This window comes from Serinus canaria, chromosome 3 (genome assembly GCF_022539315.1).
Source record: "Serinus canaria isolate serCan28SL12 chromosome 3, serCan2020, whole genome shotgun sequence".
Lineage (NCBI taxonomy): Eukaryota > Metazoa > Chordata > Aves > Passeriformes > Fringillidae > Serinus > Serinus canaria.
In genome coordinates this window covers 83,616,510-83,644,036 of record NC_066316.1, presented here as the reverse complement: position 1 = coordinate 83,644,036, position 27,527 = coordinate 83,616,510, and the positions used below count along the sequence as shown (strand labels likewise).

The 27,527-nt window shown below is 34.6% G+C and overlaps 1 protein-coding gene across 1 annotated transcript in view; it reads left to right on the top strand.

Moving 5' to 3' along the window:
* The window catches only part of RIMS1 (regulating synaptic membrane exocytosis 1), a 306,280-nt gene that overhangs the window by 190,760 nt on the left and 87,993 nt on the right, over positions 1–27,527 (top strand). The window contains exons 10-20 of the mRNA XM_050972851.1: positions 692–804; positions 1,846–1,976; positions 2,300–2,471; positions 2,613–2,769; positions 4,002–4,073; positions 10,021–10,180; positions 10,660–10,785; positions 14,780–14,842; positions 18,682–18,795; positions 19,259–19,348; positions 24,544–24,627. Coding sequence (XP_050828808.1) covers positions 692–804; positions 1,846–1,976; positions 2,300–2,471; positions 2,613–2,769; positions 4,002–4,073; positions 10,021–10,180; positions 10,660–10,785; positions 14,780–14,842; positions 18,682–18,795; positions 19,259–19,348; positions 24,544–24,627 — 1,282 coding nt within the window. The remainder of the gene's footprint in view (positions 1–691; positions 805–1,845; positions 1,977–2,299; positions 2,472–2,612; positions 2,770–4,001; positions 4,074–10,020; positions 10,181–10,659; positions 10,786–14,779; positions 14,843–18,681; positions 18,796–19,258; positions 19,349–24,543; positions 24,628–27,527) is intronic.

The window sequence follows — 27,527 nt, the reverse complement described above, 5'->3', positions numbered from 1 at the left end:
CAGAGTTCTTGATTCTCTTTTTTTTTTTTTTACCAGGAAGACCTTGGCTATGTGAATTTTTTGTTCATGCTTCAAAAGACTGGTGTTCTTTTTAACTCTGTCATTTGAATGTTTTCAGCCAGAGTATTTGAGGGCCATGGCTCCCAGTCCTTTCCCATCTGAGCCTTTCCAAAGATGCAACTGGAAGCCTTTCCTGGGACAGGGAATGTGTGATCACTTGTCACAAGCTCATATCGTTAGTGAGGGCTCTGTTTCTCTAGGGGAGAACTGAGGATGTTCAGCAGGTGCTGAAATATCCTCCTTGCCAGATGCATGTCCTGCATGTCTTCCCATTAAAATATCAGAGGCTGCTGGGAGTATAATCCATACAACAGGTGTGGTGTATTCATCAAAGACTTAGGATCATAGAATCAGAGTACTTTGCATGGGGAGGGAGATGTGGAATTCAGTCAGAGAACAGTATTTTATTTAAAACACCTGCTATGGTTTGTCAATGATGTATGAGGAACACTCTTTTTATATTTTTTTCCAAATAAACCAAAAAATGACAGGTTTAATCTGGGATGTAAGGGTAAAAACCAGTCTTTTCACTCTATTTTCTACATAAACTTTATACAATTCAAAGAAAAAGCAGTTCATAAGTTATTCAAATTTTGGATGGTAAGTTCATGTGTTTCTCATGTGGTTGTAGGTTCAAGTTCTTTTGAATCTCAGAAGATGGAAAGGCCTTCTATTTCTGTTATATCTCCAACTAGCCCTGGAGCCCTACGGGATGCACCTCAGGTCCTACCAGGGCAGCTTTCTGTGAGCATATTTTGTTTTTCTTGGGTTTTTAATGGAAATCTATGAAGTGCTGGTCCTTCAGCCCTGCACATTCCCAAGGCCTGTTGGGAGGCCAAGAGAAATGTTCAGTGTTGGTAAAGATTAACATCTTTCAGAAGTTTTTTGACAGCCTCTGGATGCACTAACAAGCCTTGACTGTAATCAGAGCAGACATAAGAGATTGTTGTCTTAATATACTGAAGGGTGCAGGAATTTACATTGAGAAGAGCTCATAAAAGTGCCTTGAAACTTGTAATTTTGTAGCTTCTGCACTGAAAATAGTGACTTTGCTGTGCAGTAATCTGCAGATCCAAGCACAGTATCACTGTTTTCTTTATGGGAGCATTTAAAGGCCTGTATATTTGTTAAGCATTACACTATTCAGTAATGCCTTTCAATTTAGATAAATCTTGGAACTTTCTTGTAATACTAATTGAAGTCCTACTTATAACGTATGCTGTCAGTACTTAAACTTTGTTTTCCACATTTTATATTTTTTTTACATTGATGATATTAATTCAGGAGTATACAGCAGGCTTAAAAATTTCCTGAAATTATGATTCTCTTAAGAAATTATGTAGCTCTATATTATTGTTTCCATAAACACTTTTGAAAAGTGTCACAAATCTGAGTAGGTAGATTTCAATTATGTCTTGAGATAAGATGCAGCCACAGATTTCTATTTAATGTAGCTTTTAAGGTGCAGAGTTAAGACATGCTGGTTTAGGTGCACTTACAGTTCCAAGATTATGCAGTGAGAACAATAAACAATGGAAGTATAATCAGGCACCATAATTTTATTCAGCTGTGATAAACATAACAGTCTTTGGTATATATATACCATCATCTTTTACATCTAACCTAAATAAATATTAGGGATTTTAAAGGCAATGTATGTCATTGTTTCAGGAAAAAAAAAAAATCCAACCCAACAGTTACTTTTACATTGTGGTTATTTTCCATCTGAAAATTCCATTTCTTCTCCGTTTTCGGTAATATTTTCTGGTAACTTGATTCCTGTAGGTTAAACTCTGGTATGACAAAGTGGGACATCAGTTGATAGTCAATGTTCTACAGGCAACAGATTTGCCACCAAGAGTAGATGGACGCCCTAGAAATCCCTATGTAAAAATGTATTTTCTTCCAGACAGAAGGTAACAGTATTCCAGTTTATAAAATTATGTTTTAATTTACCATGCATTAAATCAACTTTTAATGAATGCTTATGAAGAAGTCCTTTTTACAGTTTTTTTTATAACTAGATTATTTATAACAAAAAATTACACTTGAATCATGCAAGTCACTATCAATTTAACTTTGTGGTCTTTTGTAAGAATGTGAACCACTGTGCAGAAAATGCTTACTTCATTTAGGCATTATCACCTAAGAGAAAATGAAAACAGTTACATCCTGATGAGTACATAGTATTTTCTGATTTATCTCTATGAATAATTTGCAAAAAATATTTATGTTTCAGTGATAAAAGTAAAAGAAGGACCAAAACAGTAAAGAAAAGTCTAGAGCCAAAATGGAACCAAACTTTTCTCTACTCACATGTACATCGTAGAGATTTTAGAGAACGAATGCTTGAAATCACAGTTTGGGATCAGCCAAGAGTACAAGAAGAAGAGAGTGAATTTCTTGGAGAGGTGATGCATACAATCACATTTCTTCTGAGTTAATTGTTTGGTTTTGAGTGTATTCATTTTCACATTTTCATATGTATTTTGTGTGTGTGTTTCTCTGTGCACCTTCAATGTAAAATTGAAACCTGATGATTTTTCTGCTAGATTCTTATAGAGCTGGAGACAGCACTTTTAGATGATGAACCACATTGGTATAAGCTACAGACACATGATGAATCTTCACTACCTCTGCCTCACCCATCACCATTCATGCCAAGAAGACATGTTCATGGTGGAGAGAGCGCTAGCAAAAAATTACAAAGTAAGTCCAAATTCCATTAAGGTCCCTCAAATTTTAAATTAGAAATGCTGGATATGGTGTAATGGTACTTAAATTCCAAATAAAATAAAAAAGATACTATTTCATAGTGTTTAAAAGAAATGAAAGTAATGAAAATGTGTGGCAGGAAGGCAATTTAAATTATGACATTATGACATGTCAGCCTTACAACTGTGACGTATAACTTTCAAGTATGTGAAACCTGCTGGAATTGATTTGGCTTTCATTAGCAAAAAAAAAAAAAATCCATTTTTTTTTCATAAACTTCTTTTTATATAGAAAGATGAAGTTTATAATTATTTGATAATTAAAAAAAAATAAAAAACCTGTTTTAAAAAAAAATAATTCCTTAAAGTCTTACAAGGCTTAAAACCACTTTTCATCATAAAGTTAGTCTCAACCTCCAATATGCTCAATGAAGTGTATTTTTGCAGAAAAGAGAAATTTATTAATGTGTTTGGGAGGTACAGTTGTTTTCATGAGTCTGGTTTCAGGATTGTATGAGGCAAGTTAAAAGGAGATATTTCAACATTGTAGTTTCTCTGTTCATTTAAACTAAGATTTACTTAAAAATATAAAAGATGAAGGGGATTATTTTAAAATGCATTTCCAAGCTATTTTTCTGATTTTTGTAAAACATGGAAGTCATTCACTCCAGCCAATGCATAGGAAATTGGTGCACATTCAGGAATGAAGTGTAAATATCTGTTACTGCTGTAATTGCTGCATGTATGCCCAAACACAGGATATGTATAGAGAGAGGAAATCAAGGGTTGGTTTTTGTGAGATATTTGAGCTTTTCAAAAAGCTGGCAGTGCTGTTTCCTCTTCCTCTCTCTCACCATATGTTGCCTCATCTCCTTTCCTGTTCAGCAAGCTGATTCAGCATATTCACTGAAGTAGCACAAAAGTGTTTCTTTTTCTTTTATTTGAGTTTTCCTTTTGGAGGCTTACAGAGATAATCCATTCTAGTAGAGGATTACTGAGGACTGGAGGAGAAGAGAAAGGAAAGGGAGGCTGCAGCAGCTGTAAGATGTTAAATTGGCTCAGCTATCTTCTGAAGCATCAGTTAGTCACTGCGGTTGAGTTCTTTCTTCTCTATTGTTTTGACTTAAAATCATCTTTTTGGTTTCATTATTATGTTGAATGAACATATTCTTACATATTCTTACATGACCAGATATTCAGGTATTTGTTTACCTTACTGTTGTGCAGGATCTCGGCCAATCAGTGATAGTGACATCTCAGATTTTGATGTTGATGATGGTATTGGAGTTGTTCCTCCAGGTGCGTGGATGAACAGCATGGTCCTGCTTTCTTTTTCTTCTTCTTTTGTGCTTGTTTGGGTTTTTTCTTTATAATATTTTGGAATATTGAGGATACTGGTTTTGGAGAGTGCATTGTGGAAAAAACAGTTTTCCTGATTATTCCATGGTACCTGTCCCATACCTGGTAAATTTAAAGGTTCTACTATTCATTCATTTATATTTATTTTGCATATCACTCTTCATATGGGGCCCACTGGTTTGTTCAATTGGTTAATTTCTTACTGTGTAATGCTCCAAGCATTATTTAAAATGCAAATTAAATGTAAAAGACTCTCTCATTTTAAAATAGTTAAGATTTTAGTTTTTATTGAAAGCATTTTTAAAATTATTTTGCTTTTTTGCTTGAAACTTAGATTTAATGCAGTGTTCCATGGACTTTGTTGATAATGCATGACTAAAGATAAAGATGCATGCAGCATGGCTATATTTTTTATAGTTTTCATAAGCTTTCATGAACTATCATTACCCTAAATGTTCATAAATATTTACTTGTAGAGACTGTCATGTTTGACTTTTAGTTCAGCATTCCTACTTACTGAAAATCTTGAGGATTATCTTGGATACCACAATCTTCTAGTTCTCATTCACTGTTGCCACAAGTCAGATAAATATGTTTCCCAATTGTCCCAAGCTAACTGAAGAGTCACTATGTCATTGCCAGCACTAAATCAGTTTTTCTGTGGATCTTCCCGATGAAAACCACTAAATTAAATCATGGTGGGATTCAGAAAGCTTTCTATCTTCATGATCTCTGTTTAAAATATTCTCACAAATGATTTATCCATGATATAACTGTGCAAATCATGTGTCTTATTAATGCTATATCATCTTGATGTTAACTGAGACAAATTCTCCTTCCCTTGATGCTGATTGGGTTCTTTTCTTATTTTATATACTTTGCACCTCAGTCGCTAAGAGAGAAATTCATTCATGTATGCCTAATTATGATATTTGATGTTTTTCCATCAGCAGAGAGAGTGAGCATTTAAAATTAAATATAAATAAAAGGCTCTAAATATTTTTCCTGGCTTTTTTTTTTTGTTGTTTTTTTTTTTTTTTTTTTTTTGTTTTGGTTTTTTTTTTTGGTTTTTTTTTTTTTGGGTTTTTTGGTAGTTGAAAATGTAGATACTTGTATATCTTTGTGGACTTATGTTTAAAGATTCAGTATATTCTATTAAGAATGGGGGCTTTTTTTCGCTGCCAGTCCTTTCTTGCATCCATTTGAAATAAATACTTTTCCACCTGTCAGGAAACATTCAAAATGGTCCAGCTGCATGTATTGGACTTTGTTTACAGTGCCAGCATTTGAGTAACTGAGTCTTGCTGATATTTCTTTGGACTTCATGATCAGGTGTGCCTTTGAGGAATGCACAGATCCAAACTTTCCTCAGTGATCACGGTAGAAATAGTAGGGTTTTATTTCTAAAACTGAATTTCCAATGATCTGTGAGTTTCCAAGTTAAAAATTGAAGGACATAGTGAGGAAGCTCCTTCTGAAGTCTACCCAATCAGAAGCATTCCGCTAGTTCACTTGACCAAGCAGAGATTTGTCCATTGTGAGTTTAATTGGCACATTTGTTTGGCAGTTCTAAGTGGAGTTCATCTGTTCATGATTCCTATGGGAAGTGGATATCCATATAGGTATGTGGGGTTTGTTTGCAGATAAAGCCTGAGTTCTTTCAAGGGAGTTAGACTTTAGGCACAGGGACAAAGAAAATTTGATTCATCCGCCACAAATCTATGAAAGCCTAGACAGTGTATGAAAATGTGTTTTGCAAAAAGACCTGGAAAAGGTTTCCAGTCCCAATGTCTGTCAAATTGTTTGAGAACCTTAGGCGCAGATTCACAAATGTGACTGGAGATCAAGTTCATATATATGCATTTCTACCCTCCTGTCTAACCTTCTTAGCTTACCTCATTGCTAAATTGTTGAGCCTTTGGACTGCTCCCTTTGTTTGCACAGAATGAGTGCTGCAGTATCTTCTCCATAAAACAAACTCCTTTGTTAAAACTAAGCCCAATGCAAGTTCCTTGTTGTTCTGCAGGGCCTTTACCCCTGCCCTCCTCCTGCCCTTCTGTACCATGGGTCTCACCAGAGTGCAGCCCAGCTCTTGGCTGGTTCAGATTTCTCACACATTCTCTTGCACAGCATGCATGTGGGAAGGAAGAGAAATATCCATATTTCCCTTTAATGTAATATGGTGATGCACCATTTTGGAATAGCCTTTATTGGCTTCAACCAGATTAGTCTAGTTTTAAGATATACTTCTCAAGTGAAGTAACAGCATCAAAATTGAGTTTATAACACTTGACACATAAGAAAATATTTCCTTTTAAGACCTGTCCAAGCTGTAGGCTGCCAGCTTCTCCAGGAGAATCCCTGGGAAACATGTACAAGATTGTAATAATTTAAAGTAAACAATATCCACAGCCTTTCCCTCATCCAACAAGAGAGTGACCTTGTCATAGAAGGAGATCAGGTTAGTCAGGCAGAATCTTCCTGAAAGTTATAAATTTTCTCTTTTTTCCTGAAGTATTGAGGAAAAAAAGGAAGTTATTTAGCCCCCTTAATATCTCAAGATTTTCAAAAAGTTTATTACTCATTTTCTAATTAATAAACACATAACTAAAAAAAATGTAAAACCACAAAATTTCTCTTCATCTCCATGCAAGCTAAAAACATAAAGGAAAATAGTTTTGCTGATTTAACTAATCTTGAAAATCCATAAAAGTATAGTTTTGAATGTTTTATCCTTGCTAAGGCAAATGCAGTATTAGAATTTAGTAATAACAAAGAAAACTATTTTCCTAGAAGTTTCAGCAGCTGCAAAGAATGACTTCTTGTCAATGGAAGTAAAGATGGTTACATCAAAAATAGTAGTACTTTTATATGAAATTCCAAAATATTTAAAGAAAAGTATTTTTCCCTTGTTATATCACTAATTAAAGAATCTTATCTTTCATCAGCTCTTAGATATGTTCATAAAAGTTTATATCAACAGCTAAAAGTAACTTTAACTTGAAGCTCAGGTTGAACAAAAATTATTTTGTCAGGGTTCTTGTGGTATGCTGACATCCATTTACACAAAGAAAATATTCTTTTACCTCTCTCAACCTCTGCATATATGAGAGATGCTCAAGTCTCTTAAGTAAGTTTGTGATCCTGAGCTGCTCTTGCACCAGTCACTCTGTGTCTGTGTTGTACTGCCAGCCCAGCACTCCAGTGAAGGTTTTAATAAAATCTGAACACATTTTGAGACCAGTCTGTTTAACCAAAGCTTCAGTGACTTCCTTAATTAAAAACAAAACAAAACAAAACCCTGATATACAGTCTTCAATATCCCCAGTGGTATTTTTAACAAGCTGCATCGCTTATTCCATGGGTAACTCTTCAGAGCAGTTGATTTTTCTGTCACCTGTAACCTGTATAAATGTATTTGCCTTCCTCCTATAGCAGCAGGGTGACATCAATACACTACCTTTTCCTTGTCTGCACTGTCTTTAAGAAAAAAGAGTATAATTCTGGTATCAAACATCTGCTAGATCCATTTTCATCATCCATCCATGCATTCATTTCCTGTCACACCTGACAGTTTCCCATGAGCAACTGAGAAACTTCTGCATAAATTACCATCAGCTTGGTTGCTGCTATCATGCTGGTCCATGCAAAATTTTTCTCTGCTCACCCTGAAGAGCACAGAGCCTTTGTATTTGAGGATATGAGGAAATGTTACTGTTGCTGTCACTGTCATGGTCTCTGAAGTTATGGGTGTGATGTGACCAGTTTGACAGTTCTTGAATTAATACTTGGGATGAGTATGAATTACTGTCTCTGTTCTGTAAGCTTTGTGTGCACACACTGCATAAATTTCAGGTATTCTTCCTGAGATAGCTTGGCTGTGCAAAGTATATAACATAAAATCATCTTTCTATACTAGACTTCCTCAAGAGAATCCTATGTGCAGTTTTTTAGGGAGATTAGAAATATATTTTAAATTTAAATTTACATTTAATTTTCTAAATTTAAGTTGTAAGTGTTTAGTAGAATTGCCTAAACATTGAAAAGATGTTTAGGATTTCTTTGGTTTTAGTGTTTAATATATGTAAACTGCTCTTCCTACTGATAGAGATGACTGGATTTTTTCTAACACAAGCTTTTTTAGAAAATGAATTATCTTTTTGCAAAGCAGCTTAGATTTACTTATCCTGGGAAAGGAAACACATCCACCTTTTGTCATTGATTTTCTTCCTCTCACAAAAGACCTAGACAATTTCTGCAGCAATCCTGGTTCTTGAATCTTCATTGAAGTCCTGGGGGAGTCCCCCTTTTGCTTCAAAATTTGCACCCAATCCTTGTCCTGAGGTCAGGGAGATCCTCATCTTTCTTCATAATTTTATTACCGAACTCTGAAACACTTTTTTGTCAGGTAAGGTACTCCAGCATCACAGGATGCCAAAACCTGCAGAACATTGGAGTCCTACTTTGTTAAAAGGTTGACAAACCCCAAGAGGTAGTTTCATGTACGTTGTCAGCTTTTAGAGGCCATTAGGATGCATTGGAAAACTCTTACACACTTTGGGAAAAAAGTGTGAATACTGTTTTGGTGTTTGTGGTCAGGGTTCAAACCTGCAGCTAAAGAGGTTATTAAATGTCATTGAATGCCTGATCAAGCCTCATGCAGACTCTGCATACAGGGCATACTTTTGAAAGGGAAACTGTTTGTAATTTTGTAGAAGACCAGAGAAGAACTAGAATAATTATACAAATTATATAAAATATGAAAAAAAAAAAAACCCCAAAGTTAAAACCCTCTAGTGAGATCCATAAAAATTGCAATTTATTTAATTTATTAAATTTCTCCAATTGACAATTGGGTGACAAAATCATAGTCTTTTCCTGCATGAAAAGAGGATTTCTGATAGAAGCTGGGTTTTTTAGCTGAACAAAATCACACATTATAGTGACTTTAATTCTAGACAAATTTAGAGAAGAAGAAAAATTATTATTTTGATAACTAAGCAAGAATTTCTCAAGTGATTAAAGGATGATTTAAGGGATGAATTTCTGTATCATTAAGGGATTTTCTGTAAAGGGATTCTTGTAATCTCATTTAAATGTCTAGAAATGGGCAAGTGAAGTCTGAGCAGATCTCCTTAGGTTCTTTTGGAAAATTAACAGGTATCTTTTGAAAGCTGTTATCTTACTGAACACCATTGTCTGTTTTGGGGTGGGAGTAAAAATGTATAGCAAGGCAAAGAGTGTGCTACATAGAAAAAGTCACAACAATGTTGAAATATTGAAAATGTGCTAACTTTCTACTGTTTTTTTTTAATCCTACTTTAAAATACTGTGAGAAATTTTTCCACTTAATCACAATATTTGAAAAAAAAATATTCTGCACAGTATGCAACACCCAGTATTCAGTACAACATACTCTAAATTCTAGCAGTTTTTGGCTTTGGCCAAGTTCAGTAGGAGAATATCTTTAACTGAAACAAGAGGCAGATAGATGCTTTATATATGAGCAGCCCTGTGTGAGTCCATGCTGTTGTATGCAAGCATGTTTTCTCCATTTTTTGAGTGAGGCAAACCTGCACTGATAGGTTTCTTTCAAATAATTTTTTATATACACAAAATACTGAGAATATTCTTCCCCAAGTAAGAAAACAGCTCCACATCTTCCAGTACATCAGGAAGTCTCATTTTTTCAGTCTGTGTACGTGTAGACATTTAAAGGTAATGCTAGTGATTTATTCTGCATGATACATTGGGATGTTCTACAGCTGAGTGATGACCTGAAATTTGTGTAAGCCTTTGGATAGGTGCTCCTGGAAGATTAGTCATCTGAATTCTTTCTAAAGCCAAACCTTTAGTCTCTAATTGCCTTTTGTTACCCTCTTGCCAGTAGGTTATAGGTCTAGTACTAGAGAAAGTAAATCCACAACGCTAACTGTGCCAGAGCAGCAAAGAACAGCAACACATCATCGTTCACGTTCCGTGTCTCCTCACCGTGGTGACGATCAGGGCAGGCCCCGTTCACGTTTACCAAATGTGCCATTACAGAGGTAGGCACCTCCAGTGAAACTCAGTGTGCTTTCATGTTTGTATGTAATTGCTTGTGTCATTATTAACTTCTCTCTTGTTCAGGAATTTTTCACAATTTTAAAGCTTGGTTTTTCTACCTAAATTTATTAGTGCAATATTTGAACTTGATACATGGTTTCATTATTCACTCTTGGGATGAATTGTAACTTTGTAAGACTTACCTCTTTTTACTCATATTTTCTCTGTGATTCATCATCTGTGTACCATAACTAATACATAGGTTTGGAATTTTTTTTCAGTGGCAGAATCTTGTATGAAGCTACTTAAGAATATTTGTAGGATAATAGTGGCATGTAGAAATTGCATAATTTTTAATGACATTCTTTCAGAAAGCATGTATTAATAATTTATGCTTAAAGAATTCATTCAACCAACTTGTACTGTGATCCATTGTTATTCATGAGAAAACAAGATTGTCATACATACTTCTGCTTTTCAGGAGTTTAGATGAAATTCATCAGATGAGAAGATCACGTTCTCCAACTAGACACCATGATGCCTCCAGAACTCCAGTTGATTACAGATCCAGAGAGATGGATAGTCAGTATTTGTCTGATCAAGAAAGGTACATTGTCAGCCTGAACATGGAAAAAAGTTTAGAAACATTGTCAGTTTGTCTAATTTTCAAATTTTCCTTAGAAATGTGACTGATAGCAATGGGGAAGGGAGTGAATTCCTCAGAACTGATAGTGCCACTGTTAAATTATCTATACCTTTTTTTTTTGTTAAACTGCGTACTGGGTTGACAGTAATTGCAGGTGTTTAGACAAGTTATTCTTGTCTTTTTTTCCTAGATATTCGACTGCTTTTTCCCAAATGAAGCCCAGATGATTTTTGCTAGAAAGCCATGCATCTTCATGTATGCTCTAGCTCTTCTTGTAATACCAGAATTTACCAGTTGTGCTAACCAGCAAAATACCAGACATTAATTCCTTTTAGCTGGGAGTTGGATGCATGCTGGCTTGGATTCATATGCCTATAAATTTTAGACAGCCATGGGTGCAGTCTCCCAGCATCTTATGTAATATTCTGGTGAACTTTGCACATAACCCAGGTGTAGCAAGGATAGTTTCAGTACTAGTTGTAGTGGGTCAAAATTTCCAGTCTTAGATGTGTGCCACATACATACCTCTCCCTGGGATACACAGAGTGGCTGCACTCAAAGAATGCTTGGCCTCCCCTCATAGGCACTGTTTTCAGGTGCTTTATTCTGATAAAATGGAAGAAATTAGAATTTCTTTTTGGTTCAGACCTGCAAAAAAAGCTTAGAAAGACATTTCAGCTCACCATTTGTGAAAAATAATGATGACAGTCACATAGATTTATCAATCTTTATGGGATGTTGTTTACTTTGAAAAAAATCATATAGCTAGACATAATAGCAAACTTACCATGTCAGATAAGATCAATTGTTGTAGTAATGTTTTTCATTTTTTTTTCCTTGGCAGTAAGTAACTACTTTAAGAATGAAGTATAACAAAATCTTTCCCTATAATCCAGTAAATTCCATACGGAACATACACTTTGTAGTGATGTAAAAACCTGTAAACATTAAACCATAAAAGTCTCTGGAAATCTTTGGCCAGATTTGAAGCAACACAAAGACAGAATAATAGGTGGCTCTTGCAGTTCAGCTAGTTCAGTTTTGTATATGATCTTGCCTGTTTGACCTTTGTAGTATGGTAACATAGGTGTGAGAATTATTGAGCTGTCTGGTACATGTGAAAATTCAAATAGGCAAGAAATGTGTACAGAATTGACTAAGTTGGATTTTTGCACTGAATTTTCTTTCAGAGGTGAATTAAGTTTTTAAATATAGTAGTCAGATTTATAGTTAGGCTAATTCAAGTAACTTCCACTTGTTGCAATTTTTTTTCTGTTATCTTTTTTTTTTGGGCAGTGATACATTCAAAAGATTTCTGAAGATATTTATTGAATTGATTTGTTATTAATCAGATTTGAAGAGAAAAGGCTTTAAAAAGTAGCTTTTTTCAGTATAAAGATAGACAGTTAACTGCCTAGAAATTTCTCTTTTAGTAAAGCCTCAAACCTGGACATAGCTGGTGATAAATGCATGGATTATGGTTGGAGAGGAGCTGGGTTTACACTGAGCCTGTCTCGGGGATGAGCAATGGGCTGCTGGATTTGTTCAGAGTCTTCAGTTTTTTTCAGTGTTCACGAAACTTTTTTGGAAGTTTAAAGGTCAGATATGAAAGATGTACATGGCTTATTTGCAGGATTTAAGGATGGATCCATGTACTTGTGTCCTTGAATAATAATCTTGTCTGCAGTGATCTCCTTTTCCCCATTTTCCTTTTCATCTTTTCCTCCAGATTTCATCAGTTGTGAAGTCTGTTTAATTCTGGCAGGCTTTGCCAACTTTCAGTACAAAAAAATAGCATCATATGAAAGATTCAGATCAGGTTTTGTTAAGACCCTCTGTCACATCCAAGAATTAAAAAGAAAAAACAATTAAATATTATGGATTAGTATCAAGAGTAGTATAGATACTATGTGTTGTGCCTTTGCTGAACCCTTCACCTAAACAAGTACATTCACACAGATATCTAATGTAAACTTGGCTTGAAAGCTGAGGAATTACCCAATAATTGCATGCCAGAGATTACAGCTGCTGATTAGTTTCATAATAATTTTCTCAATTATCTGTTCAAAATCACGATTAAATCATAATATAGGTCTTTGTAAAAATAGTTACTACCACTCTCTTACAGAAGCATCTGTTGCAATAAGTTTCCAGTGGAACTTATATGTCCACTTCAACAGTGTTATATATATTTATATACATATATGCACACATATATGAATATATATAAACTGTTAGGAAAAGCTTTTTATTAGGAAACCATTGTCCAATTTTCAAGAGCATGATACTTTTTTGGTTTTGTTTTGTTTTTGTTTTTGTTTTCTGTTTCTTTTATTCCTAAGTAAAATCTCTTAATTATGAGTATAGAAAACATTTTTTGAGAATAATAATCTCTACTTTAAAATTTTCCCAAAACAGACTTAATTTATCAGAGAACTGCATATTCTCACAATATTGGTAATGTTCTTGATGGATTCTATTACTTTTTTTTTAAGTAGTAGATTTCATGGTGGATTTGTTATTTTAGATCACTTTTCTGGATAACTTTTTTATTTGTGTTTGCTTTGGGCCAATTACAATAGATACTCTTTGGCTTCAGAAAGATAAATACTAACAAAGTACCCTATGATTTAATGTGGACTCTGCATCTACTTTGCAACTCTAAAGAAAATAGTAACTTTTTTTCCTAAAATCCATAGTTGTTTGTAATTTGGAAAGATGCATATAAATCCTGTCAATCCTCTGAGTTTATGAATAGAAATTTGGCTTAGAAAGAAAATTTAAAAATTCAGTTCCACTCTAGTACATATTGCTGCATCAAGCTAGTGGCTCCAGATGTAACTAAATCTTAAATGACTCACAAGCCATTATTTCAAGCTGCCCTGTTTAGAATTTTAGGTAAATAATGCCTATAGTGTATCAATGAAATGCATCATTTTAAAATGACAAGAAGTGTGAAACACATTGAACAACTGCTGCTTTATCTGTTTTGTAATATTTTCTCTCCTTTTTTTTTTTTTTTTTGCCATAGTACTTCATGGGATTCCCTGCTTCTTTTAAAATTAGCATGTTTCCATGGAGCTTACCTTTAATTTCATATTTACAATGATAGGAGTTTTGGAGCTTGGTCTTTTTGATTGTGTTTTAGTGCATAAAACTACAGGCTTAATTCAAGGGATATTTCATATCATAGTCATATTTACCATAGGCATAAATACACTTTAATTTTACCATCTTGCTGGCTATAGTATGTGTTTGCTTACAGTATAATTAAAATAGAATAGATGGCTGATTTTCCTCAATTTGAAATAATAAGAAACAAAAAGTCTGATGGCCAATTAGCTTTTTTGTTTGTTTCTTTAGGATTGTCATTACAAAAACCTTTTAAGAGCTATGAGTCAGAATTTATGTTTGGCCAAACACAATATTTCAAATTAACATATATTTTTGATTTTCCCCAAATGGTGACTGGTTATTTTTCCCATAAACCAACCTGCACTAAATCATTATCAAACCTTGACTGCTTTTACCTGTATGATTCTGTAGCTTAGGAAGCCACAAAACCCAACACAAAGCAAACAACAGACATCTTTCTTTTTTTTTCCTAAAGCAGTTCTCTATTAATTAGTTCATGAGACAGGAGGTTATTAGAAAACTGTTGCCATTTTATGTTATTTGTTTCATTATGAAGAGCTCTGAAAAAGTAATTCTGAATTTAAAAGAAAAATATCACAGAAGGAGGTGCCACACTAAAATGAACTTATTGAAAATGTAGTTATTACATGCATTTTTTGACTCATGTATTTTGAGACATGCAGTCTTATCAGATTATCTATCTGGGTGAATGCTTCTCATTTCTTTTGATGTTTTCATTTGCTTATCATTGGCATAACCCATGTCATCTAATGCTTCATAACTATATCTGTTTCACTCACCACCCATCCTGTCTGTGCAGTGAGCTTCTTATGCTGCCCAGAGCAAAGCGAGGAAGAAGTGCAGAGTGCCTACACACCATCAGGTAAATACAGGAGTGTGGGAATCACAAACACATCTGCTTAGTTCTGCCTACTTTGTGTGCCCAGCGTTCTTTCCATGGTGGTATTTAGTCCCAGGACATAAAGAATTTCCAAGTACATTGTGATCCAGATGTCAGTCGCTCTTTTTTTTTTGTTTTAATTTAGATTCAGATGTGTGTGTCTGTTTTTGAACCTCAGTAGTAAGGATTAAAGGAGTTGAAGAAACTTTTTTTTGCAGTTGTGTTTTGTGGTAGATTTTCTGTCTAGTCACAAAAGTCCTGATCTCCCAATGCATGACCATTGTAATAATTTCAAACATTGGGTTTTTTTAGTTAGTTTTATTTTCTTTTATTTGCATTTAAATGTTTGTATAACAGCCATGCACAATTAAACAGTCTTTGCTTGTTGTGACACCTGATATCATGCTGATTTAGTCACTTGCAGAGGAATAAACACTGATGCACAAGGGCTTACTGGAAGTCCGAGATATGAGGGGATTTGTATTACTTGGTTTTGCATCTAAACATTGTTCTATAAATTGGATCCACATGTAAACTTTGTAGTTTGGAGCCTTTGTTAGTTTCCAGTCTTCATTAATCTCTTGTTCCAAAGCCAGGAGCTCCCTGTCTTACCACTTTCCAGAGTTGTGAAACTAAACAGGACTGAAATATCTTTATCTAAGAAATCAAAGTCTGCTCCCCCACCTTTTTTTTCACCATCTCTGTTAACCATGTTAAAAGTCCATGACATTGTGTAGAGCATCTTTCATTTGCAAAAGGTAAAAATGTAGGTTGACATTGAAGTAAAGCTAACCATTCCATTAATTCAACCAGGTAGTTATCCTTTTTCCCTTCAGGATCTGGGTGTTGATGAGAGTTTTGTGTCACTGTGAAATGTTTTAAATCACCAAATGTTAAACCATATTGTCTAGTGCTATTATTCATTTATTCAATTTAGGATTTTCTCTTACGTAGTACCATTTAATTTTTTAAATGTCTTTGCTTGCTTTAATTTTTATCATCAAATTTGAAGCAGTATTGAAGATGCTGTGATAGGGTTTTGTTATACAGCAGAGAAGTATAAAATTAAAATAATAATTATGTAAGCTTTCAAAAAATCTGCACCAGTGAAACTGTTAAATTAAGTTTTTGTTATCAGTAGAAATATTTTCATTCTTGTACTTCAGCTAAAAAGACATTTTAATCAAGATTTTAATTTTAGAATTTAATAATTATTTAACTTGTTATTTTATGTATCTTTAATGTCAGATGATAGCAATTTTTCCTGCCATCTTCCCATGTCCTTTTTGATCCATCTTCTGTAGCTTCATTCTCTTCCTAACCCCAGCCCTGTGCTTTCTCCTTTCCCTCTAAAAGATTATAATTGTTAGTACAATTTTTCAATTACATTGCTTAAAATCTCAATTAATGAAGTAAATACAGTAAATATAAATTTCTTATAAATAAATTATAAACTTGTGTGCACTTTGCCCAGCCATTAGCTTTCCAATAATTTTACAAATCTACCAAACCAGTCTGGTCCCAGCAAAAAGTTGTGCACAACTTTTTGCAAGCTGTGTCCTTTTTGCAAGGACAGGAATAGAGTTAGGTAATAGCTACACTGAATTCAGGACTTTCTTGCCTTTTTCTTTATTCCATTCATTGTTACAGTATTTTTGTGATCAAAAAACCCAAAAATTTCACCCTTTAAAAGTAATAGTAGTGGTATACTATAAAACAGGAAGGTATTCATAATAATGTATTGAAGATGAATATAAAAGGCAGAGGTGACAATAGATTGATTCTTTGAAATTTTACTTTGAGGCTTATACACCCCAATTCCAAATAATACCCCAGGACTGGCAATATACATTCTGTAAATAATAGTTTTGAAAACAGTTTAAGCAAAAATTTGTTCTATACCATCTTCTGTCCTTTCTTATTTTTAGTGACCTGACATTTATTCATGTTAGAAATTTTAGAAGGTTTTATCCTTGTTTTCTAGGCAGCTTGCTGAACAATGGTTTAATTAGTCCTTGAGACAGCTTCAGCTTAAAATGGGAAACAAAAGTTAAGGATTTCATGTTAAATGAAAGAAATTAGGTAGTCCAAGCTATAGAGTTAAGGTATATGGTGAGTTTAATGCACCCGTTTGGAATACTAGTCCTAGCTATCCATCCTGTTGCTCTGTATACAATTATTAACTGATAGAAATGGTGGAAAGCTGTATACCTATGCTATAGATCATGGGTTGCCACATTCCATGTCTTAGATCACTCCTACTTTGATTGGAAATATCTGCCCATGTGCCAGGATTGGCCTGATGACAGCCATTCCTTTTTTCCTCCTGTGCAATGTTACAGTGACCTCTGATGGAGAATTCACCAGTGGTGGCCACTAAACCTGTACAAGAAGGGTCAAAGCTCCTCTGCTAAATCCTTTAGGGTTTTACAGACACTGATGTTTCCAGGCAGAGAGTTGATTCATCTCTCTGTGACACAGCCAGGTTTCTAAGGTTGATCCTGCTGTGTTTTGGTCCAAGGCGTAACAGGAATGAAATGTCCTATCAGGACAGACTGCTGCAAAATCCTCAAGCCTGCTGGTTCTTCTCCTAGTAGTTCCATAGTTGTGCCCTAGTGGGGTATGTGGGAAATTGTTAGAATGTTGTTATTAACCCTTAGCCATTAAATGGCCATAATTCCCATTCAGCAGCTGCTCTCTGCCTTTACATTTCTCTCTTGTTCAGTGGGGAGAGGTGGCTGATAAAATAAACATTTCCTTCTTTAAAATCCATGATGATATTACACAGTTGTCATGTGATATCTCAGTGCTGCTGTGCTGGCTGATGTAGTGCTTCTCCTAAGTGTTTTAATTAGCTGATAATTAAAAACATTTAATTACTGATAAATTTTTAAGCTGATACGCCACTTTCAAAAGACTTCCATATTCAAAAAAGCCAGTTGCTAATACATCTGTAAATAAATTTTTGATACTGTATATCCCTGTTTTAGTGGGACTTTCATGCTCAGCTACTAAAGAGGTAAAAATCTCTGCAGGTTATCACTAAGAGAAATAAATAGTAAGTTTAGTATCAACTTAAAACAGTCTGTATATTTTAATTAAAAATATCTATAAATGCCATATATATTACTTCCATTTCAAGAAAACATCTGAGCTGTACTAGCATTGGCATGAGTTCTTGCACTTTATTAAGAAAAGGGTTAATACAAAATTTTTCCCCCAGATAGCTGTCACAATACTTGAGAAAAAAAATAGATGAGATATCTACTCATACTGCTATACAATATAATAGAATATTATGCATTTATTTTATGTTCTGGTCAGTCTTGGCTTGCCTTTACCTGTCTTTTTATTTCTGGCATTTTTTTGTGTTGTCCTTTGTTCTTTTCTGACCCACCACATTGCAGAAGTTCTGTTAGGCACTATAAAACATTACCACCCAAGATGCCTTTACTAGAAAATGGTACTCATTGGAACCTATACAGGTAAGAAGTGTTTAGAGTCCCCTTTGAGTAGTTAGCTTCTTTTTTAAAAAATAAAGACTTCCCTTGTTAAAGAAAAAAATAACAAAATGTTTCATACATTTTTGTGACTGAGAGATAAGGGATAAAGTCCTAAAATAACTCCATCTAGTTATTTCAATTAACACCTATGTTACAAAAAACCCTAAACCAAATTACTTTGTATTAGTTGGAGTTGTCTTCACTGTTAAAATTATATGTTGCATGTTTTTCTCTATTAAATTCTTTTGTTTATGTATGAGATTTCTGTTACATGTTGAATTTATTTTCATTTTGTTTAAATAATTTTAATTTACAAAGCTCAACTCTTCCTGCATGTGCTAAGACCAAACCCGTGATTAGACAGGATATTTCACTCCTTCATGATTGCCTTAATTTACGAATATCGAAATTTGGAGATGATCTGCTGGTTAGGTAAGACACTGAGGATTAATCCCCCCACTTGTTTGGTATCTAATATGGATTTTGCAGAATAAATGACCTTCACTCTAAAGGGATTTCACATGACATATAGTGGATCACATTATTTTATGTTGGCTTAAAATTTACTGCTGTTAATAAGGATATAACTTTATTGTTTGGTATTTTTCATTCCACTTTTTTTCCAAGTGGGTGCTGTTCTGTCTCATCCAGTTTTAAACATTTCAATGATATTTGCAAAAAATTTCTCGCAGCCTTTTGTTTGCTTTTATTTTCTAAACAAACCTTGACACTATCATCCAGTCAACCCTTTTACGTTTTCCTTAATTAAATCATTGTGATTCTACATTTTCTGTAAAGAGAGCATTATTTTATGAGTTAATATCTAACATTGTATTCCTTTCTTTGTTTTCTTTTTCTTTCTCTTCTACCATTGGATGCAATGCACTGGCACTAGTGAACTGCAGCCCTCCCTTGACAGGGCTAGGAGTGCTAGTACCAACTGCTTGAGACCAGATACTAGTTTGCATTCACCAGAACGAGAAAGGTATCAAATAAAAACTTATGGATTTCTTGTCATCTGTGCTGGTGATCTTTATAAGTTTTGTTTTTCTTCATATGAGTATTCCACATCCTTGTACATTCTTGTCTGCTTTGGTATTTGTAGACATTTTTGCTCCTATATTCATGTATGTCATGTAAATTGTGTGTTGGAGTTTATGACCGCTTCCAGCTCCTTCCTTTGTTTTAGTTCAAGCTGATGTTCATTGTTTACAAAAGTCCTCAGTATGCTGATAATAGCATTGCAGTGTTAAGTATTTTGAAACTACCACTTGGTTGTGAATCTTCATCATCATTTGCTAAAAAGCATTACATCTGTTTCTTGCCTGTTCTGTGGACTGCTAATAAAGCGGTGGCATAAATTAGAAAATACAACAAAACTTTCACATTTCAAACCTGAACTGTATCAATACTGATATATTTCTTACAGAACAGCCAAACATCATTGCTTTCTTTAATCTGCTGCATCTGCCTTTGCAAGGTGGATAACTTCATTAAGGTTTTTTGCTCTGATATTATGTTAAGGTTCACATAAGTCTTAAGACATGTTCACAATTTAAATGAAATATTATTGTGTCACATACATTGTGCAGGCATGTTATGGATGCTTTCTGTACTTTCACAATTACAATAGCTTGATTCAGATTTTTAGGTGAATCAAATAATACTGGTGTAAAAAGGGTGATTCCACAAGAGAACTTTTCATCACTACTCATGTTTTTGGCTAAGAATGATACCACTTTAAAGTGAGATTTTAGGCTCACTAAGGGCAATAATAGGTTCCCTTTGCGTGGGAATAGGACAGAATTACATTTTAGTCTGTCCAGTTTAACTAGTATGGAAGTGAATAGTGCTTTTTTAGTCAATACACAGTGTGGTGGTTGAAACAATTGTGTTATTTTCTTTATTGTGGGGCAGGATGCCTGAAGAAAGGCACTGAGAATGCACTTTCCTCTTTGAGATAGGGTTTCACCTGAGTTTTTTGTTTATAATTTCCCTTTCCTTTCTCCCCACTTCCTGCTGCTCCTTGGTTGGAACTGTGCTTTTTCTTAAGTTATGCTCTTGTGGCAGAGGAGTGACTAATGTTCTGCTGAGGTATCCCTGATGGATCTACAGTAGTTTTTTCCTTTTTAAGTCTGAGCTCAAGACATTACAGATAATATGAATGTGGTTATTAAAAAAAAAATAAAAACAAAAAAATCAGCTAATATAGAGCCATTCAGAAGGAAATACAGATATTTTTCTATATATTTTTAAAATATTGTAACATTATATTAATAACTGAGTGTGTACATACATACAGCTGCCTTCATCTGCAAGCAGTTATGTAATGTAATTGCATATAAACATGAGCAGTGCTACTTACTTCAAGATGCCACCCATCAAGTTGAATATTCAATGAAACACTAACTGGTAATTATAAACCATCTAGTAAAAATTTTATACTCAAAACTACATCTGTCCTGATGTGAAGTAGTTTTGTTATGTCTTTAGGATTCATGTCCAGCAACTGGGTGCTGCGCAGAATCTGCATCATTCTGCATAAGCCGAAGGATGTATATAAAGGAAAGTGTTTAGTCTGTATTAATGGCCTCTGTTGCTAAACATGTGGTTTTGCCAAATCATCAGTGGGTCTGATCCAGAAAAAAATTACCCATTGCTGTGAAAGTTTTTCTTAACTTTTAGAAGTCCTAAATAGGACATTTTGACTTGGTATCCTTCATAGAGCAGAAAAGCTCTCGTTAAAGAAATTGATATTCAATTTTTTTCTTGATAATTTAATTGAAAATAATAAGGTGTATGTGGCTTTGACAGAGGATTTTTTTTCCTTTCTTGTGATGTAGAAGATTTTCTTATGCAGCCCAAATTTTGCAGGAGGATGTTATATTTAATATATAAACCCCACCAAATTAATATTTTTGTTTTTGGGAACAAAACTTTTAGATGACTTAATTCTCCTTTGTTGAATGTGGAATCTTCTTACACTTGAACATGAAGTTAGTCCTCAGTTGCCTATGATGATAGGAGGAGTTTTAGTCTGAAGAACACAGAATTAAGTTCAGGGTCTGTAGAAAGCATTTTGGTTCTGGATTGAACAAGATAAGAACAAAAGATTTAAAATACAGTAAGACAAGTTCACCTTGAGTGGTAGAAAATGTCTTTTGAAAGTAATTACAATGAAATACTAAAACCAATAAAAATTACAATGTAATAGACAATATGGAAAAGGTTGTTTCACTGCTGAAGACTTAGACTTGTCAGGTCTGGAATTGGTCCATCAAAGAGAAGCACTGTAAGGTTTTGTGAAGTCCAATCTACTGCCCTTCATCAGGATATTTGAGAGACTCATGTTGAAGATGTTGTTAGCTCTTTTCATGTTGTTTCTTCTCCCTTCTCCTCTCCCGGAGTGACAGCATTGTAGATATTATTTAAAAGTCTAGACTTTCATGCTTCTAAATCCAGACTTCTAAATACACCATTGCATATTTTCTTTAACAAAATAAGAATATACTTACCAATGGAAAATTAGGAATATACTTACCTATGGAAAATTCTACTTATTCTCCCTCACCTTTTGACTCAGAGGGTATGAATTAGATTATATTTGAGAACAAGAGCTAAAATAAACCACATTTGAACAAAATGGCAATGTTACAACAGATGAACAGTAGAGCCCTCTTTGTCACTGTCACTGTTTTTCTGGAAACAGTTTTGATCCTTGCATTTTATACAATGTCATTCATGTCGTTTGGATTGGTCATAGTAGTTACTGGTTCTTAAGACACTGCTTTGCCAGTAAAAGTCATTCTATTGACTCACTTATACCAGCAAAAAACTACTTTAAGCTTTATATATGAATTTGTGATATGGAAATCTAGTTAGTTTCAGTAGAGCAGAACCAAAAAAAACAGTGAGGACAGAACTTCCTTTCTCTTCCTATAGGTTCCATCATTTGAACAAGTCCATATAACTTGACTGGCAAACTAACCCTGCCCTGACACAGGCCTGCTAAAGTTTTTTGTTAAATGATTTTTTACAGAGCTTAATCCTTCATATATTTCTCTTTTGCACAGAATACTCTAAGACATTGAAAAATATCAATTCCCTACTAATACCTCTATGCAGTTGCACCATGCCTGCCTTTTTTTTTTATCTCTTCCCACCATCTACCCTCTATTTATTCCAAGCTGTTTTGTTAATTTATTGGGTTTTTTTCCTAAATGATTCTGTGGTTGAAGTTCCTTTGGTGAGTTGCAAGGCATCTTTAAGTTTATAAAATGTCCTCTATTGCCATTGAAAGTGTTTTTCCTGCTACTACTTCATTATGCTTTGGGTTTTTTCATTTTTATCCTTTTCACTGTGTCTCAAAATTTCTGCTTTTTTTCCTTGTAAATTGGGTGCTATTTCTTTAGAATGGAGAAATTTCTTTTCAATACCCAGTCTTCGCTCAGGAAAACACCTAGACATGAGGTTCAAAGGCAGACTCTGAACTGATTTAGGAATGATTTCTCATCATAACAGCATGTTCCCCAGACTGATTTAAGATTGCAGTCAGTGATAGTTAATAATATGAAGTGTGGCTATTAATTACCCTCTGAATTTCTGCTGTTGCAAGCAGTTGTATGTCTGTTAGCACCAGAACAGTTCTGGTTTGCTTTTGGCCTAAGACCCTCCATCACTTAGTGGAGATCTGAACAAATAAAACTGAGGAGCACAGCCCAGGGATTAGGTCCTGTACAATGGTCAGCAAACCAGCAAAATACAGCCCCACAGCTGTGTTAGATTTGTTCTGAGGTGCTTCACTGCAGGGAGAATCAAAAAAGGATGTTTCCCATTAGCTGGCCACTACTATCCAAACAAGAGACAAAGCTCAGCAGTTACCTGTTACCTAATCATGAACAGATACCAGGGAGGTTGATCCAATTAAAGCTTGTCCCGATTTCATGTTGATTTTTATATTGCATACCCTTAACAGTTATGTTGACTACCCCCATTTCCATTTAATATAATGTGCAGTGAAATAACTGTTTGCATCAGGTCTGTGGCATACTGTCTTTCTGGCTCTTTCCAACCATGTAAAGAAGTAGGTAGTTACATGTTGGTGTTGCACTGTGGCTCACAGTCATGCAGCATTCAGTGAAAGGGAGCGTGTTCTGAAAATTCCTACTGAATTACCTAGTTAATTCTTTCAAATGCTCTTTAATATCTGTAGTGGATATCAGCATATTAAGGGCTTTGACTGAGTGCACTGATGCATTAACATTTTCTTTAACTCTTGCTTTGGAGAGAAAAAGAAACTAACTACTAACAACCTATTTGCTCTTGAAACATCTGAAAGACCTACCTAACTGTTCAAATAATGCTCATGTCCCTGAAACCTTTGTTACTTGCATGTTCCATAAATCAAACCCTTTTCCTTATTACATGGACTGGAAGAATGCCTCAGAAAGGGAATTATAAGATACTTGTGCTGAGTTTATGAAAACATATTGCTATTTGCCAATAAATCAGTTTGTTTTGGTATTGTAAATCGTTTTCCATACACTTGTTGCATTACAAACACTTGGCATCCCCAAAAAAATAAGCATCGGTCTGTAATATAGTCTATATTATTCTGAATTTCATGAGCTTTTTCAAGAAAAGAAATCTCATAATACAAGTGTAGCTTAGTTTTACCTGCATTCTTTCTCTGCATTCCAGAAAAGGGTGACTTTCTGCCCTAGAACTTTTATCTTAATTAATAGTCCTACATTTTCACTGAGATTTTTCCATGCAAATAGGTAGGAGAGATTAGCAAAATACCAAGATAATGACCTTTCTGGTCTTTAAAAGTCTTTTCTAATTTGGAATTGCAGCATCCTACACAAATGACAGGCTTTTAGGTAGCCAAGCATTTGAGACTATTTGAAAACTTAATGGTACACCATATAGAAGATTTATATTGGTCTAAATTCTGCATCTTTGAGCACACCTCCTCTTCGTTTCTGATGTGATGTTTTTGCATTAAGCAGCCTTAAGTAAAGTATATTTGGGTATTAGAAAGCTGTTAGAAAAAAAGAATTAAATTAAACACTTCCATTACTTTTTTGGGGTATTTTTCCAGTCCCAAATCCCATATATTTAATTTTACCACAAACTAAATGCCGTATTTTCTTCCTGTTTTATTGAACGGGCAAACAGGGGTAGATGGTCCCCCTCCCTAGAGAGGAGACGACCTACTAGTCCCAGGATTCATATCCAGCATGCATCTCCGGAGGATGACAGGTACTAGTCAACTCCTCCCAGTTGAAAAATGGCTTACTGCATCTTGCACTCTCAGAGGAGTACACTGAAATTTAGAAGTGTGCATTTGTGTGGAGACTTACAACCTCCAGAAGCCCAAAATAAAACAGCAGCTTAGGTATCATCTCTGTGTTTCGTTGAACTGTTATAAAGCACAGAAGAATGAACATCTTTTCAAGTTTTCTGTTTGTCTGAATAGTCACAAGACATGAAATATGATGTCTGATTCAACAGCACATCGTCTGTGTTAATGTTCTTTAGTCTGTTTTTACCTGCTTCTGTTAATGGTACTGCTGCTTTCACTGTGGTGCTTTATAATGTGATAAATACTTGTTGTAGAGCATATTCTTGTGTATATGTTTCTTTTCATTGGTTTTGGTTTTCCTTTTTTCAACAAACTGTTCCTAATGGGAAAAAACCCCCACAGGCTGATATGTTGGAGGTCTTGTTAACACTTTTTAGTTGATGTATGTAAAAATTGGCACTGTTTGTAAATTCTGTTCAAATCAGGATGGCCTCCATGGAGCAGGTTTTCCTAATAAGGTAGGTTTTGATTAAGAACATCAGGGCTTTAAATAAATTTTTATGCTGAATATCATCTATGATTAACAGAAGCACCTTTGTTTTTTACTTCTCACGAGCTTTCTAATCACATGAATTTTGGTATCCCATTGCTTTGGCAGCAGGTATTTTTTCTTTGTTACTTTATTTCCAGATAGATATTTTAAGCAGATATTGTCATTTATATTTAAGTGCAATTTCACAATTTTTCTTTCAGTATTTTGTATTACAGTAACTGACAGGACACAGATTAATGTAGATACAGATTAAAGTAAATAATATTTACATAAACTTATGAAGTTGCATTTAAAACTGTAAGACTGAAATACCACTGGTGCCAGTCCTGACCTTCTCCTAAAGCCTGCCCACAGTACTGACATTTTTACTGTGATTTATCTTGTTTGCTTGATACTGGAAATATTCCACTCAGAGCAGGTAGGAAGAGTGTAGTTGTGTGTGGGAAGTATTTCCTTTTTTTTAGTTGGAGTTAAACAGCATTATGAATTACAGAATTAAAGCAGTGAAACATCATTTTGAAGCTGGCCTCCCTAACAGATACTGCATTTCCAGAATCCTCCCCTACAGATACTGCATTTCCAGAAATTTTGCCAACACAAGAGTTTAGAAATGTACTTTATGTCTTTTAGGCATTTTAAAGTAATATTGGTTCTCATTTTTTGAGTCAATTGAAAGATTGCCTTCGACTTCAGGGTATCAGACTTGAAAAAATCAGTGAAATAAGGTTTCCCTCTAAATACTGCCATTCTCAATTCCAAATAGTAAGCCTTTTTACATTAGCTGAAATTTTGTGGAGAAAGGCTAAAATCATCTAATGCCCACTAGCAAACACTTTACAGTGGAACGTCTGTAGGATATGGAATCTGTAATGGGAAGGTTTTTGAGATGGATAAACAGAAGTCTAATTTTCTATGTGAAATCAGTGCCTACCTGTGTTTGTAAGTCCTGCATGCAATCTGGTCACCAAAACCCAGTAGTGAGCAGTCAGGCACTGATGAACACAGAAGGAATTTAAGCTAACCTCAATGCTGATGAGCGTTTGCAGCCTGTGAGTTCCTGGACTTTCTCCTACATTAGGAGAAGTTCTGAGAACATTGAGTTTTTTGCCTATCTGTAGAGAGAACATCAGTGAAAGAGAGAACATCAGTGAAGGAGTCATAGGTGCTTTACCTTTGTTCTCTGAGTTTACATTTGTTCTGATTAATTCACATAGTTATTGCAGTGGGCCAATGCTACTCAGTTCAATAATTAAAGTTTTTTCAAAATATGCTTGTATCAATTTGGCAATTGAAGGTAGTGGCTGTTGGGAATGACTGATGGATCAGCAGGGATAACAAACTAACTGCTTATCACAGCTTTTGAATTATATTTCACAGATTAATTGACTTTGACAGACTTCATCTTACTCTTCATTTGAGTACCTTAGAGATTTATATTACAAATGGGTATAGTTTGCATATAGAACGGAATCAAGATCTATTTCTGAATACATTTCTTAAATCTATGACTTATGCATTACTTCTAATTTTGATAAAATTATTTTTTGCAATATTGTATTTATTTCTAATGGTTCTTAACATAGGTTTTGATAAAAGTTTTGGCAAGATTGTTCTTCTGGAATTTGCCATATCAGGAAGAATTGACTCCTTGATGCATTGATGTGAAGCAGACAGGGGTTATGTATTATTTCAGTGTTAAAAATTTGGAAATGTTTGGTATCGTATATTTCTATAAGATATTTTGAAGGATATCTTTTCTCTTGGATTTGATACCATAATTCCTTGCAAGTTTTTTGGTTTTTTTCTATTAGAAATTAGGAAGTCTAAATGTCTAATGTCTACAGTGTAGACAGATGGATATCTGGTTGTCTGTGAAATTTAAGTGATTATAAAAACAAGGTGAATGAAAGCTGAGTGTTTAATGGTAGGTGAATTTTTATTCAGACTGTTTGTTTGGAAAAATCTGCATATAATATCAGCATATAACCAAGACTGGATAAAACAAGCCTTTAAAATAAGGAATTCTCATATATTTTTATTTAAGAGAAGTAGCTTTGGTCAGTCATGCATGCATGGGTAAAAATGCTTGTCCCAGAGTCACCTGAAGCCAGCTGCAGGGCAAGTGCTCTCCTGGTACTTGCAGGTACCATGCAGATCCAGCCTTTAAAAAACTTCAGTAAAAGTCAGGAAATATTGAACATGACTTTCCTGGTGGCCTCAAGACTACATAAAGTAACACTCACTGCAAACCACTGAGGGCTCCTGCACAAGACAGTAAAAAATCATTTAAAAATACCAGACACT